Raw genomic sequence first — 20,912 nt, forward strand, 5'->3', positions numbered from 1 at the left:
TCAAAAGGTTGAAATGGGGTTTTTACAAAAATAACATTCTGTCCCAAATTTCGACACAGTCGACATGGACACTGAAATGTAGCACCGCATGCGCTAGCCATGCTTTGGGCTAAAGAAATGTGAAAACCCCAAGTTGACCTTTTGACTGTTGACCTTCATGCATGTCGACCCAATGCTTGTAGACCTAGTGACCGTATCCCGTCCCAGAATGGTACCCTCCACACACAAGTGCAAAACCACAAATCCCGGCATGCCCTGATAGCCATAGGCTTGACTGTATGGTATCACGTGGTAGAATAGCGTTGCACTTATGTATTGCTGCCGCCACCTTGTGGCAATAATGGGAACAGCAGCTCAGACACCGTACCGGCGCAGAGCACGTCGGGATTGGTAGTTCCACCCGCTGCGGTCTCCATGGCGACGGGTTGTTGTCGCTCCCATAGTGCTCGGCGTCCCTAGCAACGCCACAGTGCGACCCTAGCAACGCAGCGGCGCGGCCCGGAGACCGGCATGGGGCAGGATTACTACTCGGTGCTGGAGATCACCCCCAGCGCCGGCCAGGCCGACATAAAGCGGGCGTAAGTATCCCCATTACCGGCCACAGAGGGGGAGGTCACCGGCGCTGTGTCACTGCAGAGACCGGGCATGCTAAGGCTTGTAGTCCAACAGCAGTAGCTGGCAGGGCATGCTGAGTCTTGTAGTCCAACAGCAGTAGCTGTCAGGGCATGCTGAGTCTTGTAGTCCAACAGCAGTAGCTGGCAGGGCATGCTGAGACTTGTAGTCCAACAGCAGTAGCTGGCTGGGCATGCTGAGTCTTATCCCACAGCAAAGGCTGACTGGGCATGCTGAGGTTTGTAGTCCCATATGGGAATTCTGTGTATCTGTATTTTCCCGTTTATGTTCTGGTTGTTTTCCCAGCAATTGTCATTATTTTACTCTGATTTAGATACCGGAAGTTGGCGCTGAAATATCATCCTTTGAAAAACAAAGAGCCCTCTGCCCCCCACCGCTTCAGGCAGATTGCGGAGGCGTACGACGTCCTGAGTGACCGTAAGTCCCACCGGTGCCACTTTCCTTATGTGTTCTGCTGTAATGCCCAGTTATTCCAAGATATGTCCCTCTTCCTGCTGTACTTCTCAGATATACCCCCTGTTATACCCCTCTTCCTGCTGTACTGCCAGATATACCCCCTGTTATACCCCTCTTCCTGCTGTACTGCCAGATATACCCCCTGTTATACCCCTCTTCCTGCTGTACTGCCAGATATACCCCCTGTTATACCCCTCTTCCTGCTGTACTCCCAGATATACCCCCTGTTATACCCATCTTCCTGCTGTACTTCTCAGATATACCCCTCTTCCTGCTGTACTGCCAGATATACCCCCTGTTATACCCATCTTCCTGCTGTACTTCTCAGATATACCCCCTGTTATACCCCTCTTCCTGCTGTACTGCCAGATATACCCCCTGTTATACCCATCTTCCTGCTGTACTTCTCAGATATACCCCCTGTTATACCCCTCTTCCTGCTGTACTGCCAGATATACCCCCTGTTATACCCATCTTCCTGCTGTACTTCTCAGATATACCCCTCTTCCTGCTGTACTGCCAGATATACCCCCTGTTATACCCATCTTCCTGCTGTACTTCTCAGATATACCCCCTGTTATACCCCTCTTCCTGCTGTACTGCCAGATATACCCCCTGTTATACCCATCTTCCTGCTGTACTTCTCAGATATACCCCCTGTTATACCCATCTTCCTGCTGTACTGCCAGATATACCCCCTGTTATACCCATCTTCCTGCTGTACTTCTCAGATATACCCCCTGTTATACCCATCTTCCTGCTGTACTGCCAGATATACCCCGTGTTATACCCCTTTTCCTGCTGTACTGCCAGATATACCCCCTGTGTTATACCCATCTTCCTGCTGTACTGCCAGATATACCCCCTGTTATACCCATCTTCCTGCTGTACTTCTCAGATTTCTCCCTGTTATACCCATCTTCTTGCTGTACTGCCAGATATACCCCGTGTTATACCCATCTTCCTGCTGTACTGCCAGATATACCCCGTGTTATACCCATCTTCCTGCTGTACTGCCAGATATACCCCCTGTTATACCCATCTTCCTGCTGTACTTCTCAGATAGACCCCCTGTTATACCCATCTTCCTGCTGTACTGCCAGATATACCCCCTGTTATACCCCTCTTCCTGCTGTACTGCCAGATATACCCCCTATTATACCCATCTTCCTGCTGTACTGCCAGATATACCCCCTGTTATACCCATCTTCCTGCTGTACTTCTCAGATATACCCCTCTTCCTGCTGTACTGCCAGATATACCCCCTGTTATACTCATCTTCCTGCTGTACTTCTCAGATATACCCCCTGTTATACCCCTCTTCCTGCTGTACTGCCAGATATACCCCCTGTTATACCCATCTTCCTGCTGTACTTCTCAGATATACCCCCTGTTATACCCCTCTTCCTGCTGTACTGCCAGATATACCCCCTGTTATACCCATCTTCCTGCTGTACTTCTCAGATATACCCCTCTTCCTGCTGTACTGCCAGATATACCCCCTGTTATACCCATCTTCCTGCTGTACTTCTCAGATATACCCCCTGTTATACCCCTCTTCCTGCTGTACTGCCAGATATACCCCCTGTTATACCCATCTTCCTGCTGTACTTCTCAGATATACCCCCTGTTATACCCCTCTTCCTGCTGTACTGCCAGATATACCCCCTGTTATACCCATCTTCCTGCTGTACTTCTCAGATATACCCCCTGTTATACCCATCTTCCTGCTGTACTGCCAGATATACCCCCTGTTATACCCATCTTCCTGCTGTACTTCTCAGATATACCCCCTGTTATACCCATCTTCCTGCTGTACTGCCAGATATACCCCCTGTTATACCCATTTTCCTGCTGTACTGCCAGATATACCCCCTGTTATACCCATCTTCCTGCTGTACTGCCAGATATACCCCCTGTTATACCCATCTTCCTGCTGTACTTCTCAGATATACCCCCTGTTATACCCATCTTCTTGCTGTACTGCCAGATATACCCCCTGTTATACCCATCTTCCTGCTGTACTGCCAGATATACCCCCTGTTATACCCATCTTCCTGCTGTACTGCCAGATATACCCCCTGTTATACCCATCTTCCTGCTGTACTTCTCAGATAGACCCCCTGTTATACCCATCTTCCTGCTGTACTGCCAGATATACCCCCTGTTATACCCCTCTTCCTGCTGTACTGCCAGATATACCCCCTGTTATACCCATCTTCCTGCTGTACTGCCAGATATACCCCCTGTTATACCCATCTTCCTGCTGTACTTCTCAGATATACCCCCTGTTATACCCCTCTTCCTGCTGTACTGCCAGATATACCCCCTGTTATACCCCTCTTCCTGCTGTACTGCCAGATATACCCCCTGTTATACCCATCTTCCTGCTGTACTTCTCAGATATACCCCCTGTTATACCCATCTTCCTGCTGTACTGCCAGATATAACCCCTGTTATACCCATCTTCCTGCTGTACTGCCAGATATACCCCCTGTTATACCCCTCTTCCTGCTGTACTGCCAGATATACCCCCTGTTATACACATCTTCCTGCTGTACTGCCAGATATACCCCCTGTTATACCCATCTTCCTGCTGTACTTCTCAGATATACCCCCTGTTATACCCATCTTCCTGCTGTACTGCCAGATATACCCCCTGTTATACCCATCTTCCTGCTGTACTGCCAGATATACCCCCTGTTATACCCATCTTCCTGCTGTACTGCCAGATATACCCCCTGTTATACCCCTCTTCCTGCTGTACTGCCAGATATACCCCCTGTTATACCCATCTTCCTGCTGTACTTCTCAGATATACCCCCTGTTATACCCATCTTCCTGCTGTACTGCCAGATATACCCCCTGTTATACCCATCTTCCTGCTGTACTGCCAGATATACCCCCTGTTATACCCCTCTTCCTGCTGTACTGCCAGATATACCCCCTGTTATACACATCTTCTTGCTGTACTGCCAGATATACCCCCTGTTATACACATCTTCTTGCTGTACTGCCAGATATACCCTTTGTTATACCCATCTTCCTGCTGTACTGCCAGATATACCCCCTGTTATACCCATCTTCCTGCTGTACTGCCAGATATACTCCCTGTTATACCCATCTTCCTGCTGTACTGCCAGATATACCCCCTGTTATACCCATTTTCCTGCTGTACTGCCAGATATACCCCCTGTTATACCCATCTTCCTGCTGTACTTCTCAGATATACCCCCTGTTATACCCCTCTTCCTGCTGTACTGCCAGATATACCCCCTGTTATACCCCTCTTCCTGCTGTACTGCCAGATATACCCCCTGTTATACCCATCTTCCTGCTGTACTTCTCAGATATACCCCCTGTTATACCCATCTTCCTGCTGTACTGCCAGATATAACCCCTGTTATACCCATCTTCCTGCTGTACTGCCAGATATACCCCCTGTTATACCCCTCTTCCTGCTGTACTGCCAGATATACCCCCTGTTATACACATCTTCCTGCTGTACTGCCAGATATACCCCCTGTTATACCCATCTTCCTGCTGTACTTCTCAGATATACCCCCTGTTATACCCATCTTCCTGCTGTACTGCCAGATATACCCCCTGTTATACCCATCTTCCTGCTGTTCTGCCAGATATACCCCCTGTTATACCCATCTTCCTGCTGTACTGCCAGATATACCCCCTGTTATACCCCTCTTCCTGCTATACTGCCAGATATACCCCCTGTTATACCCATCTTCCTGCTGTACTTCTCAGATATACCCCCTGTTATACCCATCTTCCTGCTGTACTGCCAGATATACCCCCTGTTATACCCATCTTCCTGCTGAACTGCCAGATATACCCCCTGTTATACCCCTCTTCCTGCTGTACTGCCAGATATACCCCCTGTTATACACATCTTCCTGCTGTACTGCCAGATATACCCCCTGTTATACCCATCTTCCTGCTGTACTTCTCAGATATACCCCCTGTTATACCCATCTTCCTGCTGTACTGCCAGATATACCCCCTGTTATACCCATCTTCCTGCTGTACTGCCAGATATACCCCCTGTTATACCCATCTTCCTGCTGTACTGCCAGATATACCCCCTGTTATACCCCTCTTCCTGCTGTACTGCCAGATATACCCCCTGTTATACCCATCTTCCTGCTGTACTGCCAGATATACACCCTGTTATACCCATCTTCCTGCTGTACTTCTCAGATATACCCCTGTTATACCCCTCTTCCTGCTGTACTGCCAGATATACCCCCTGTTATACCCCTCTTCCTGCTGTACTGCCAGATATACCCCCTGTTATACCCATCTTCCTGCTGTACTTCTCAGATATACCCCCTGTTATACCCATCTTCCTGCTGTACTGCCAGATATACCCCCTGTTATACCCATCTTCCTGCTGTACTGCCAGATATACCCCCTGTTATACCCCTCTTCCTGCTGTACTGCCAGATATACCCCCTGTTATACCCATCTTCCTGCTGTACTGCCAGATATACCCCCTGTTATACCCATCTTCCTGCTGTACTTCTCAGATATACCCCCTGTTATACCCATCTTCCTGCTGTACTGCCAGATATACCCCCTGTTATACCCATCTTCCTGCTGTACTGCCAGATATACCCCCTGTTATACCCATCTTCCTGCTGTACTGCCAGATATACCCCCCTGTTATACCCATCTTCCTGCTGTACTTCTCAGATATACCCCCTGTTATACCCATCTTTCTGCTGTACTGCCAGATATACCCCCTGCTATACCCATCTTCCTGCTGTACTGCCCAGTTATACCCCCCTTACTGCTGTACTGCCCAGTTATACCCCCTGCTATACCCATCTTCCTGCTGTACTGCCCATATATACCCCCTGCTATACCCATCTTCCTGCTGTACTGCCCACATATACCCCCTGTTATACCTCTCTTCCTGCTGTACTGCCTATATATACCCCCTGTTATACCCATCTTCCTGCTGTACTGCCCCGATATACCCCCTGTTATACCCATCTTCCTGCTGTGCTGCCCAGTTATACCCCTCTTCCTGCTGTACTGCCAGTTGTACCCCTGTTATACCCCTCTTCCTGCTGTACTGCCCAGTTAAACTCCCCTGTTTTACCCCTCTTCCTGCTGTACTGCCAGTTATACCCCATTATACCCCTCTTCCTGCTGTACTGCCAGTTATACCCCTCTTCCTGCTGTACTGCCAGTTATACCCCTGTTATACCCCTCTTCCTGCTGTACTGCCAGTTATACCCCCCTGTTTTACCCCTCTTCCTGCTGTACTGCCAGTTATACCCCGTTATACCCCTCTTCCTGCTGTTCTGCCAGTTATACCCCCTGTTATTCCCCTCTTCCTCCTTTACTGCCAGTTATACCCATGTTATACCCCTCTTCCTGCTGTACTGCCAGTTATACCCCCTGTTATACCCCTCTTCTTGCTGTACTGCCAGTTATACCCCTCTTCCTGCTGTACTGCCCAGTTATACCCCTGTTATACCCCTCTTCCTGCTGTACTGCCAGCTGTACTGCCAGTTATACCCATGTTATACCCCTCTTCCTGCTGTACTGCCAGTTGTACCTGTTATACCCCTCTTCCTGCTGTACTGCCAGTTATACCCCGTTATACCCCTCTTCCTGCTGTACTGCCAGTTATACCCTGTTATACCCCGTTATACCCCTCTTCCTGCTGTACTGCCCAGTTATACCCCTCTTCCTGCTGTACTGCCAGTTATACCCCGTTATACCCCTCTTCTTGCTGTATTGCCAGTTATACCCCGTTATACCCCTCTTCCTGCTGTACTGCCAGTTATACCCCGTTATACCCCTCTTCCTGCTGTACTGCCAGTTTTACCCCGTTATACCCCTCTTCCTGCTTTACTGCCAGTTATACCCCGTTATACCCCTCTTCCTGCTGTACTGCCCAGTTATACCCCGGTATACCCCTCTTCCTGCTGTACTGCCAGTTATACCCTGTTATACCCCGTTATACCCCTCTTCCTGCTGTACTGCCCAGTTATACCCCTCTTCCTGCTGTACTGCCAGTTATACCCCGTTATACCCCTCTTCCTGCTGTATTGGCAGTTATACCCCGTTATACCCCTCTTCCTGCTGTACTGCCAGTTATACCCCGTTATACCCCTCTTCCTGCTGTACTGCCAGTTATACCCCGTTATACCCCTCTTCCTGCTGTACTGCCCAGTTATACCCCGTTATACCCCTCTTCCTGCTGTACTGCCAGTTATACCCCTCTTCCTGCTGTACTGCCCAGTTATACCCCTCTTCCTGCTGTACTGCCAGTTATACCCCGTTATACCCCTCTTCCTGCTGTACTGCCCAGTTATACCCCGTTATACCCCTCTTCCTGCTGTACTGCCCAGTTATACCCCTCTTCCTGCTGTACTGCCCAGTTATACCCCGTTATACCCCTCTTCCTGCTGTACTGCCAGTTATACCCCTCTTTCTGCTGCAAGTCTAATGATTTTATTTCCGTTACCAAATTTCCAAGCAGTTTTTATTGTCTAGCAATGTTCTCTCCCAGTCCCTGTACTCCGCATGTAACCGTGGATAAGGATACACTTACAGGAACAGGACAGGGAGTAATAGGGAACAATGGGTCCGTCCCAGATGCTGTCACCACATATGATAAACTGAAAGAAACAAGCACAGAATGTACATAACTAAGGAGTAACATAATGCTACGTTCCCAACAGATAGGAACAGTAATTATATAACACTGATTGTTACATAACAGTCAGATCATACATTTATCTCACATCGGAGGCCATACCCTTATGGAGAATTACCCTTCGCATGGGGCTGTGTAAGGTTTCCATGGTGCGACCGATGGTTGTGTAAGACTAAAAAACAGCAGTTCAGCTTGTAAAGAGTCACACAATGCTGTGGTTACATATGTGATCCCGGCAGAATAGCACCCACTGAGGCTGCAGCGTCCCCCTCAGGCCCTTTATGTGTATGTGATACACGGCTGCTGTTTCTGGTAACCCTGCACCTTACTAACCATCTAGGCGGTACGCCCGGAATATTCCTGGCTGAGCTGCGTGCCAGGAGCGGCCTCTTCCGGGCATACCACCGATGAGCAAGTGTGCGCCAGAGGTCCCTCCAGTGATGCACCACTGGCACACCACCATTTGGCAGCACCAGCCGCCCCCCCAACTCACACACTTGTCACTGCACCTTTCACACCAGCCAGTAACCCTGGAAGGACCCGGGAGAAACCCTGCTACCTAGCAGGGTTGAATTGCCGGCAATTTTATCCGGGAATTTGACCCTAGAACCTTTCACACCAGCTTTAGTCCCGGGTTGTTCCCGGACCCAACCGGGGAATTTAGGCTGGTGTGAAAGGGGTATCAGTCTACAAGTATTAGGTCGACATGACTGATGTGAGTGTTCACGTACTCTCTGTAAAGCGCTGCAGAATATGTATGCGCTATATAAGAAATAAATAATGACGGTCGACATGCAGGAAGGTCGACATGGGTTAGGTCGACAGTCAAATGGTCGACATGGGGTTTTTCGCATTTTTTGGGAACCGACAGGCGGTATATCATGCCCTACCGTCCACTACGGCATTGTGGGAGAATAAAATAGAGTAGCGAGCCATGCGAGGGGACACGGGGCTACGTTTCAGTGTCCATGTCGACATTCGGGATAAAAAAAAATTGAAAAACCCCATGTCGACATTTTGACTGTCAACCTTCGCCAGTGTCGACCTAATGACCCTGTCGGCCTTCCTGCATGTTGACCTTCAATCATGTCGACCTTCATGCATGTCGACCTAGTGTTGTTGACCTAATGATTGTTGACCTAGTTGCTGTCTATCCTATGATCCATACCCCCAATGGTCCACACAGCCGATCCTCCCCGTCGCCACTTGTGGAAGCTCGGGGCCGCTCAGGGGTGCTCGGTCGTTCGTATGTTCATGTATTCGGATGCCCAAGCACCCAATCAACCGAGCGCTCTCCAGCACCTCCGTGCAGCCCTGAACTTCCCTGAGCTGCCGCAAACAGCCGAAGCCAGAAGCAGCAGCGCCAGGGAAGCAGGGGATGCTGCAGGAGACAGCGGCTGCCACTTCTGTGGTGACTATTTCTGGGGCCACAAAGCACAGCACTACTTTTGTAAACTAGTTACAGAGAGATTGTAGTCTGCATTAGAATGCGGTGCAGGAAGTGTGGTGCACCATAGAGGGGGCGTGTCATGCACCACCCAAAGGGAGTGTCTAGTACCAAATACGGACTGATCTACGCTTAAATGTTTGCTGCAAGATATTTCTATATAAAATCAGTAGCAATATATTTTGGGAAGTTTTGCAAACATGGATACCAACGTTTCTGCCTGCAATACTGGATTTCTCGTTTGCATCTATTGACTGCTAGATTTATTTTCTTCTCACTCAGCAAAGTAAACGTAATAAATGTGAGCAGTAAATGTCAACTGCAATTTGACCTTTTGTGAATTTTTACTTGAATAATCATCTCTTAGGGTAAAACAATGGTTTTAAAAACTTTTTTTGTATTGTTCCTTGTGTGTGTTTCACTAAAGATTACTAAACATTCCACAGTTATATATGGGGTTTGATGTAATAAGCAGGCATGATGTACTTTCTCTGTTGGGAACATGGCATTATTTCAGTTGTTACATCTTTCGGTCCCCCCCGCACTGATCACTGTGTGCCCCCTACAGTCAGGAAGAAGGCCACCTATGACAAATTTGGAGAAGAGGGTCTGAAAGGTGGAATCCCTGCTGAGTTTGGTGGCGAGGACGCCTGGACATCTGCCTACGTGTACCATGGGAATCCCGACAAGACCTTTAAAGAGTTTTTCGGTGGGGATAACCCATTTGCAGGTAAGAGATCGAAGCCAAACACGTTTTATAAGACCGTTGCGGTGACACGGAATAGAGGTGAGGATGACGCGCATTGATGGGGTCACATATAGGTCTAGAAACATACTTTCACCATACAGAAGATTTCTAACAAAAACAGCGATAATGAGTTCATCCACATACTTCCTGCTGGTTATAGTGCGGAACCTTCTACCGCTGAGTCGGCACCAGCTCAAATGCTGATATTTGTTTTAAATTGTTGATTATTCATAGGGACGTCTCTATCATAGTCTCACTGTTACTCCACCATGCTGACTTATAGCTCTTGTATTGTCCTTTCTGTCTCCTGCCCGTATCACGTCTCTTCATTCAGGTTATTGCATCTTTATTCAAACAATTCTATTGACACAGTGACGCAACGGGGGCGGTAAATGCAGGGACACAACGGGGACGGTAAATGCAGGGACACAACGGGGACGGTAAATGCAGGGACACAACGGGGGCGGTAAATGCAGGGACACAACGGGGGCGGTAAATGCAGTGACACAACGGGGACGGTAAATGCAGGGACGCAACGGGGACGGTAAATGCAGGGACACATCGAGGACGGTAAATGCAGGGACACAACGGGGGCGGTAAATGCAGGGACACAACAGGGACGGTAAATGCAGGGACACAACGGGGACGGTAAATGCAGTGACACAACGGGGACGGTAAATGCAGGGACGCAACGGGGACGGTAAATGCAGGGACACATCGAGGACGGTAAATGCAGGGACCCAACGGGGGGCGGTAAATGCAGGGACACAACGGGGGGCGGTAAATGCAGGGACACAACGGGGGCGGTAAATGCAGGGACACAACGGGGGCGGTAAATGCAGGGACACAACGGGGGGCGGTAAATGCAGGGACACAACGGGGGCGGTAAATGCAGGGACACAACGGGGGCGGTAAATGCAGGGACACAACGGGGGGCGGTAAATGCAGGGACACAACGGGGACGGTAAATGCAGGGACACAACGGGGCCGGTAAATGCAGGGACACAACGGGGGACGGTAAATGCAGGGACACAACGGGGGCGGTAAATGCAGTGACACAACGGGGGCGGTAAATGCAGTGACACAACGGGGGCGGTAAATGCAGGGACGCAACGGGGACGGTAAATGCAGGGACGCAACGGGGACGGTAAATGCAGGGACGCAACGGGGACGGTAAATGCAGTGACGCAACGGGGGCGGTAAATGCAGTGACGCAACGGGGGCGGTAAATGCAGGGACACAACGGGGACGGTAAATGCAGGGACACAACGGGGACGGTAAATGCAGGGACACAACGGGGACGGTAAATGCAGGGACACAACGGGGGCGGTAAATGCAGGGACACAACGGGGGCGGTAAATGCAGGGACACAACGGGGACGGTAAATGCAGGGACACAACGGGGGCGGTAAATGCAGGGACACAACGGGGACGGTAAATGCAGGGACACAACGAGGACGGTAAATGCAGGGACACAACGGGGGCGGTAAATGCAGGGACACAACGGGGACGGTAAATGCAGGGACACAACGAGGACGGTAAATGCAGGGACACAACGGGGGGCGGTAAATGCAGGGACACAACGGGGGGCGGTAAATGCAGGGACACAACGGGGGGCGGTAAATGCAGGGACACAACGGGGGCGGTAAATGCAGGGACACAACGGGGGCGGTAAATGCAGGGACACAACGGGGGGCGGTAAATGCAGGGACACAACGGGGGCGGTAAATGCAGGGACACAACGGGGGGCGGTAAATGCAGGGACACAACGGGGGGCGGTAATTTCAGGGACACAACGGGGGCGGTAAATGCAGGGACACAACGGGGGCGGTAAATGGAGGGACACAACGGGGGCGGTAAATGGAGGGACACAACGGGGACGGTAAATGCAGGGACACAACGGGGGCGGTAAATGCAGGGACGCAACGGGGACGGTAAATGCAGGGACACAACGGGGGCGGTAAATGCAGGGACGCAACGGGGGCGGTAAATGCAGGGACACAACGGGGACGGTAAATGCAGGGACACAACGGGGACGGTAAATGCAGGGACGCAACGGGGACGGTAAATACAGTGACACAACGGGGACGGTAAATGCAGGGACACAACGGGGACGGTAAATGCAGGGATACAACGGGGGCGGTATATGCAGGGACACATCGAGGACGGTAAATGCAGGGACCCAACGGGGGGCGGTAAATGCAGGGACACAACGGGGGGCGGTAAATGCAGGGACACAACGGGGACGGTAAATGCAGGGACACAACGGGGGCGGTAAATGCAGGGACACATCGAGGACGGTAAATGCAGGGACCCAACGGGGGGTGGTAAATGCAGGGACACAACGGGGGGCGGTAAATGCAGGGACACAACGGGGGCGGTAAATGCAGGGACACAACGGGGGCGGTAAATGCAGGAACACAACGGGGACGGTAAATGCAGGAACACAACGGGGGCGGTAAATGCAGGGACACAACGGGGGACGGTAAATGCAGGGACACAACGGGGGCGGTAAATGCAGGGACACAACGGGGGACGGTAAATGCAGGGACACAACGGGGACGGTAAATGCAGGGTCACAACGGGGGCGGTAAATGCAGGGACACAACGGGGGACGGTAAATGCAGGGACACAACGGGGGGCGGTAAATGCAGGGACACAACGGGGGGCGGTAAATGCAGGGACACAACGGGGACGGTAAATGCAGTGACACAACGGGGACGGTAAATGCAGTGACACAACGGGGGGCGGTAAATGCAGTGACCCAACGGGGACGGTAAATGCAGGGACACAACGGGGGGCGGTAAATGCAGTGACACAACGGGGACGGTAAATGCAGGGACACAACGGGGGCGGTAAATGCAGGGACACAACGGGGGACGGTAAATGCAGGGACACAACGGGGGCGGTAAATGCAGGGACACAACGGGGACGGTAAATGCAGGGACACAACGGGGGCGGTAAATGCAGGGACACAACGGGGGACGGTAAATGCAGGGACGCAACGGGGGCGGTAAATGCAGGGACACAACGGGGACGGTAAATGCAGGGACACAACGGGGACGGTAAATGCAGGGACACAACGGGGGCGGTAAATGCAGGGACAATGAGGACGGGATATGATTGGTGCAGGGACACTGAGGACGGGATATGATTGGTGCAGGGACACTGAGGACGGGATATGATTGGTGCAGGGACACAACGAGGACGGGATATGATTGGTGCAGGGACACATGGAGGACGGGATATGATTGGTGCAGGGACACTGAGGACGGGATATGATTGGTGCAGGGACACTGAGGACGGGATATGATTGGTGCAGGGACACTGAGGACGGGATATGATTGGTGCAGGGACACAACGAGGACGGGATATGATTGGTGCAGGGACACATGGAGGACGGGATATGATTGGTGCAGGGACACTGAGGACGGGATATGATTGGTGCAGGGACACTGAGGACGGGATATGATTGGTGCAGGGACACATGGAGGACGGGATATGATTGGTGCAGGGACACATGGAGGACGGGATATGATTGGTGCAGGCAGCTGGTAACACCCGGGGGCTGACGGACAGATCTGATATATTTGTGGACATGGGACATTTATACCGAATGTTGCCAACAGGATTTTCTGTCTTATTCTATCCCTAAACCGAACCCTGAAATTAGTTGTTGACATTCTGGCAATGTCAACACCATGTCGATGTTCTGAATGTCAGCAATGTGACTGCATACCACCAGTGCAAAGGGCCTGATTCAGACCTGTTTGCTAAGCTGCGTATACCTGCGACCTAGCGAACAGGTCAGTGCTGCCCCCCACCGCCATCGATAGCATGTGGGGGATGTGTTCCCTAACATCGGTCGCACACCATCGAATGATTTCTCTCCCCTTCGGTAATAAAAGTCCATCTAAATTAACTTTTATTCCAGCGGCAGATCGCAGAAAAGGGGGCGGGCACTGGCGCCATGTGATGTCAGCATCCCGCCCACCCCATATAACGCTGGGTGTTACCCTGCAGCCACCCCCTGCCTGTCCTCGGACCTCCCGATCGGGGTTTGCACATGTACAAACCCCCCACCATTGGACAAGGGGATGAATTCGGCCCTGAATCGGCCCCAGTGAGGATAGTCCAGTACTGCACAGTGCAGTACTGCTTAGCGGGTTGTCACCAGTGGGAATTGTGCAGCAGTTACTGAACTGTAACCTCTTTATATTTATTATTATTTTTCCCCACTTAAGACTTTTTCACGCCGGATGGCTCTGAGGTGAACACAGGGTTTGGAGGTCTGCGGGGGAGAGGGGAGAAGAAACAGGACCCACCAATTGCCAGAGATCTCTACCTCTCATTGGAGGACTTATATTTTGGTTGCACAAAGAAGATCAAGATTTCACGCAGGGTAAGAGAGAATCTATAGGTGACTTAGTGACACCCAGGGCGAATGTTGGGCTGAGGTGCTGTAATTAGAGCTCAGAGCTGCACGATCTGTGGCCACGCCTCCTATGTAAGCCCCACCCTGTTCCTACAGTACCCAGGTACCTCTAAATACACACATACAGACATCATGTAATTATGCCGTAGAACATGGGCGGTCCCACAAGTCCAATCCCCATATATATATAGATCACATATTATGGGGGGGGGGGGCTGAATCCAGGCTACTAATCCAGGCTACTAATCTCTGTGACCCTTCAGGTGATGAACGAGGACGGACACACATCCAGCATACGAGATAAGATCCTGTCTATAGATGTAAGCGCTGGCTGGAAGCCGGGGACCAGAATCACCTTCCCTAATGAGGGCGACCAGGTGAGAACAATATAAGGACATTGAGCATTTCATCTGCCAGGTGCAAGTTGTAGCTTCCCTCCGTATATCCACATTGTTGTGGGGAGTCCCGGGGGCCCCTTTCTTACTCACTAGTCTCCCCCCCGTCATTGTCTCTCTGACCTCTTCCTTCCCCCAGGCCCTGGTCTCACCCATCATCACATGACCCAGACTCTCCGCCCTGTCTCTCTCCTCCGCCACTATGCCTACAAGCATATAAAAGGATTGCCTGTCTCCACCACACGTCCTTCCTTTCTACCCGCTAACATTTACTCTCATCTCTCCCCCAATTCCACTTCCTCTGTGTCATCCTCCACTCCGCTCTCCCCTCACTCCCCACATTCAGGCCATCTCTCAATTCTGCTGCTTCCACCCCAGAGAACATCACTAGATTCTGTACAGTACACAACCAACTCCTCAGCCTCATGCAGCCCGTGTGTAGGGGACCGTTCACGTCATTATGTTATGTTCCATGCTCCTGACCTTATGTACGGACACTGAGGTGTCCTTGTGTGTGTCTTGCACCAGTCTTGCTTCTATGACTTTATGTAAGTTCCGTATCTGCAGACGCTTATATACCGTTTGGTATCCTTACACATACCATCGAATCTTCAACCAGTATGGCCTCCAGTTTGCAACCGCCCGCAACGCATCCAAAACACAAACCATCTCTGTGCGGACTCTTGGATCCCTATCTGTCTCTGGCCCAGGGCCAGCAAGAGAAATCCTGGGCCCCGGTACAACAACTTCCTGGGGCCCCCACGAACGGCGCTCCCCTCTGCGGACCCTTGTTACGCCACTGCTTCCAAGATGGATACAGGGACAAAAATGTACACCGTAATGCCTATTACACATGTCACACACCCATTACATATTATACCACATGCCATAATGCTCACTACACGTTATGCCACACACCAGAGTGGGAAGTACACATTATGCCATACACAATAATATCTATTACATATTATACTACATGCCATAATGCCCATTACACATTATTCCACACACCGTAATGCTCATTGCATATTAGGCGGTCAACATGCTCGTTGCCATGGGATTACCCTGCTCTGCCAGGGGTTACATGCTCTGCCAGGGGATAACATGCTCTGCCAGGGGTTAACATGCTCATTGCCATGGGATTAACCTGCTCTGCCAGGGGTTACATGCTCTGCCAGGGGATAACATGCTCTGCCAGGGGTTAACATGCTCATTGCCATGGAGTAACATTCTCTGCCTGGGGTTACTTGCTCTGCCAGGGATTAACATGCTTGTTGCCATGGGGTTACATGCTCTGACATGGGTTACATGCTCTGCCAGGGGTTACATACTCTGCCATAGGTTACATGCTTTGCCAGGTGTTAACATGCTTGTTGCCATGGAGTTACAGTACATGCTCTGCCAGGGGTTACATGCTGACTTCCAGAGTTGTATCTCAGCCACAGCAGCATGTAGGGAGGCAGCAGACACAGAGTAACGAGCCACCCACCTCCACCTTGGAACACAGTGACCTGGGCATGGCTGGGGAACCAGGTCTGGGACTGCTGGGCTGGAGACATGGCACTGGCACCTGCTGTAGCTGGTGGCGGCTGGGATGGGAATGTGGGCAGCGGGGTGGGCTGGATTCTGCAGAGTGGGTGGTACTCCCACTGGAGGTGGCCTCTCTCTGACCCAGTTCCTCCCGGCACCCAGGGACTACCTACCCTAAGTATCCTCCTGTCGCCGAGCCACGGTAAACTCCCAAGTCACATGGCTGGCTCTCAGCAGGCCCTGGAGTCAGAGAGAGTGGAACGACACAAAAGGACCTCTGTGATGCTGCTGCCCCCACACTGGCCACATCCGCACTCCCTATGCTGCCGCTGAACATCTGACTCCGGCGCACTCAGACGCGCCACCAAACAAAAAAAAAACCTGTGTGTCCAAACCAGGGCCCCCCTGACAGGCTCGGGCCCGGGTAAACTGTACCTGTTCCCCCCCCCCCCCCCCTCCCTCTCAGCACCCCTGCTCTGGCCCAAGACATCTCCAAGGCTGTGCGTCTAAATCGCAGCTGCGACTCTGTGTTCACCGGATCTGGGCCCCATGTACAATAGAATAAAAACTGTGCACGACTCGAGCGCGTAGCATAACCGCATTTTACTTACGAACCCTTAATGAATACAGCGATATACAGTATGGAAGTGATATGTGTTATTGTAATCATGAACCAGTTCTTTTTGTAGGGTCCGAACATCATCCCAGCAGACATAGTATTCATAGTGAAGGAGAAACCCCACCCGCGCTTTGTACGACAAGGGGACGACCTGATCTTCACGGCCAACATCGAGCTCGGGAAGGTAAAAGTGTTATATAGGGGTGTAATCCAGACTTGTGGTGGACTGATCCAGCATTGATAAGACCGCAGCCCTTCTTTACTTGGAACCAATCACTCCTACATCTCGTGATGTCACTAGTTCCTGGTGAATTGATTGGCTGCCTGGAGATATGAGTGGAAGCATAAATGAGCCTACAGTCATCAGGCTGGAAGTGATTGACAGCTCCTGTAGAAATCTTCACCTGTCAGATAGGAGCTTAACCGTAATGATCTGTTTGTATGCTGCGACTGTTTACTTTCCAATGTAATTTCACAAAGCAGCCAATAGGAGGCAACAGCTGACAGATGAGCTTCCTACTGAGGTGTCTCCAATGTTTTTCAGGCTCTGATTGGCTGCACTGTGGAAGTTGAAACCTTAGACGACAGAATATTGACTATCCCAATTAATGACATTGTACAGTAAGTATTTACTGTCAGTCTGTACTAGGGGAAGGACCTTCTATTTAAAGAACTAAAGTCAACAGTTTAAAAACACATTTCTCTGCTCTTAGACAATGACCGGAGCATACTGGCAAAAAGCTCAAATAGCAAAGCATAGCATGCCAGTTACAACATTTGCACGTATTAAGACATTACTATCATAGTGTAGTCCGTTATGAAGGAAATAAGCAGAATGTTATTTATAGTCCCGATATATTGGCGGCCAGGATTGATGCAAGGTAGAGAAGCGATGCGTTACCGGCGCAGGTTATTAGCTCCTCCCTCTAGGATCTGTTGTGCAGCCATTTCTCAAACATATTTGTGGTCCGCGAGGTGAAGGACCAGTCAGATGCAGCAATCACAGGCACCCCACCTTTTGATTGGACCCGATCAAAAGGCAATTAGGGCCATCACCCAGGCAGCCCGATTGGAGGACACTACAGTATGTGTAATATTTGGGGTTCTGATAGTATTTATACGTTTTAATAACCTCACCAGCATACGGTATTAACCGCTTATTGGGGTACCCCACAAGTTAGGTCAGCTTCATCCAGCCCTGATTGGACTGCCGGTATACAGCTTTCTACCAGTGCCAGTTTAACCAGTTTAAAGTTCCTATAAAATTGATGACCTGCTATGGAAACGCAGCTTTAGTGATAGAAACAACCCCCCCCCCCCTCCTTCCTCGTCACCTAATACAGTGGTGGTTCTGAAACTCCATCCTCAAGGACCCCCGACAGTTCGTGTTTTCTGGGTCAAATTAGGAACAATATATGAAAACACCCTGGGCGCATATAACGGACTAAAACAGGTCCGAATCTATATCATACACAATTTACTGCATTTAAAAAATTTTAAGTAACTATGTTTGCCGTGTATTGATGGGCGGTTTCCACCTGCTCTCACCTAGGGCGGGATGTACTAACATCCGCAACCCTTCTTTGTCCCACATAGCCGGCTACCACAGGACAGCTCTTCCGATAACAGTTGTCCTTTGCGATGCAGCGATGTCCCTGGACTTCTGGGGTCTGAGACCCTGGATTCCCTCTGCACATGTGCACAGGTGTACTCATTACGCATGGACACATTTATCTGGTCACCAGCAGGAGCGCAGATGTACTCACTACTCACTGACACATTTCTAGGTCACCCAGCAGGTGCACAGGTGTACTCATCACTCACTGACACATTTACCAGATCGCCCGGCAGGTGCACAGGTGTACTCATTACTCACTAACACATTTACCAGGTCACCCGGCAGGTGCACAGGTGCACTCATTACTCACTAACACATTTCCCAGGTCACCCAGCAGGTGCACAGGAGTAATCATTACTCACTGACACATTACCCAGGTCACCCAGCAGGAGCACAGGTGCACTCATTACTCACTGACATTTCCCAGGTCACTCGGCAGGCGCACAGGTGTACTCATTACTCACTAACACATTTCCCAGGTCACCCAGCAGGTGCACAGGAGTAATCATTACTCACTGACACATTACCCAGGTCACCCAGCAGGTGCACAGGTGTACTCATTACTCACTGACACATTACCCAGGTCACCCGGCAGGTGCACAGGTGTACTCATTACTCACTCACGCATTTCCCAGGCCACCCAGCAGGAGCACAGATGTACTCATTACTCGCTGACACATTTCCCAGGTCACCTGGCAGGTGCACAGGTGTACTCATTACTCACTGACACATTTTCCAGGTCACCTGGCAGGTGCACAGGTGTACTCATTACTCACTGACACATTTTCCAGGTCACCTGGCAGGTGCACAGGTGTACTCATTACTCACTGACACATTTTCCAGGTCACCTGGCAGGTGCACAGGTGTACTCATTACTCACTGACACATTTACCAGGTCACACAGCAGGTGCACAGGTGTACTTATTACACACTGACATTTCCCAGGTCACAGGTGCACTCATTACACCCCTGAAAGCCTGCAAAGGCCCACCCTCCTTCTCTCCCTTTACCCCTCTCCCTAAATACCTCATCTTCGTGGGCTTTAAAAAGGCCATTTTCAATGATATTCTCATAGAAATGCAGGGTCATCCCGGGTTCAGTGTGAAAGGGTCCCAAGCATGTGTGAATGGGTCCCAACCCGGGAATGTCCCTGGAATTTTATTCCCGGTTGGTCTCTGCATAGTATGAGCACACAGGGCTCTATCTATGCCAGTGATGGCTAACCTTGACACTGCAGCTGTTGTTGAACTACACATCCCAGCATGCCCTGCATCAGTTTTAGCATGGCCAAATAGCGAAACTGTAGCAGGGCATGCTGGGATGTGTAGTTCAACAACATCTGGAGTGTCAAGGTTAGCCGTCGCTGATCTACGCCAAAGCTAGGTTGCATTTTGCAAGCTCGGTTGGACATTGCCCCTGTCCCTGTTTATACCAGCTATAAAACACTCTGATATAATCTTACAGCCACAATAAATATTATTCCAGATGTAATCTCCAGTACAGACGGAGCTCATTGATTTGTTTCTGCCAACAGCCCCAAGTACAGTAAAGTGGTCCCTGGGGAGGGCATGCGGCTGTCCAAAGACCCCAATCGGAAGGGGGACCTCATCATCCAGTTCGACATTCAGTTCCCGGAGCACCTGACGCCCCAGAAGAAGCAGCTGCTGCAGAAAGCGCTCCTGTCCTAACAACGCGACACCGATCCTTATCAGGACACTACCGATATATCATTACACTACAGGAGACTTATCAGTAAAGTGGTGTTTACTGACGGGTACCAGATGTCTGTCAACCGAACTCCAACCAACCGCCGGTCATATTCTAGGGAGTTTATACCAAGTATCCTGCTTGCAGTCAGGTTAGACCTGGGGTAGCCAACCCTAGTCCTCGAGAGCTACCAACAGTACATGTTTTGCAGGTCTCCTCACAGAATCACGTGAGCTAATTAGCTCCATCTGTGGATCTTTTAAAATGTGTCAGTGATTAATGAGTGCAGCTGTGCAGCAGCTAGGTTGTCTGGAAAATGTGACCTGTTGGTAGCTCTCGAGGGCTAGGGTTGGCTACCACTGGGTTAGACCCTACTTGTATATTTTCATAATCTAGTTCAATAAACAAGTGTATTACAATCATCCCGCACTTCTACTTATAATTACAGGGGTCCTGTAATAACCATTCCCAACCTCGGTCCTCAGGGCACACTTATGCTGGGTACACACTGGCAGATATATTGGCCGATCAATTGACTGGCTGATATACACTGCTCAAAAAAATAAAGGGAACACTAACATAACACATCCTAGATCTGAATGAATGAAATATTCTTAATAAATACTTTGTTCTT

The 20,912-nt window shown here is 50.5% G+C and overlaps 1 protein-coding gene across 1 annotated transcript; it reads left to right on the top strand.

Annotated features, from left to right (window-relative positions):
- Positions 1 to 373: 373 nt before the first annotated feature.
- Positions 374 to 20,700, top strand: DNAJB13 (DnaJ heat shock protein family (Hsp40) member B13). The gene is made up of 8 exons (XM_083170468.1): positions 374 to 578; positions 947 to 1,050; positions 9,796 to 9,957; positions 14,219 to 14,376; positions 14,673 to 14,786; positions 17,024 to 17,137; positions 17,498 to 17,574; positions 20,106 to 20,700. The coding sequence occupies exons 1-8, from the start codon at positions 511 to 513 to the stop codon at positions 20,257 to 20,259; spliced, it is 951 nt and encodes a 316-aa protein (XP_083026594.1). The 5' UTR covers positions 374 to 510; the 3' UTR covers positions 20,260 to 20,700.
- Positions 20,701 to 20,912: the final 212 nt, after the last annotated feature.

This window comes from Crinia signifera, chromosome 2, assembly GCF_055691185.1.
Source record: "Crinia signifera chromosome 2, ASM5569118v1, whole genome shotgun sequence".
NCBI classification, from domain to species: domain Eukaryota; kingdom Metazoa; phylum Chordata; class Amphibia; order Anura; family Myobatrachidae; genus Crinia; species Crinia signifera.

What these genes read in the sequence shown, in the direction of transcription:
- DNAJB13 (XM_083170468.1), top strand. Translation starts at nt 511, where the DNA reads ATGGGGCAGGATTACTACTCGGTGCTGGAGATCACCCCCAGCGCCGGC. An exon ending in AGATCAAGATTTCACGCAGG is followed by an intron (nt 14,377 to 14,672) that starts GTAAGAGAGAAT and finishes GTGACCCTTCAG; the next exon opens with GTGATGAACGAGGACGGACA. An exon ending in TCCCTAATGAGGGCGACCAG is followed by an intron (nt 14,787 to 17,023) that starts GTGAGAACAATA and finishes TTCTTTTTGTAG; the next exon opens with GGTCCGAACATCATCCCAGC.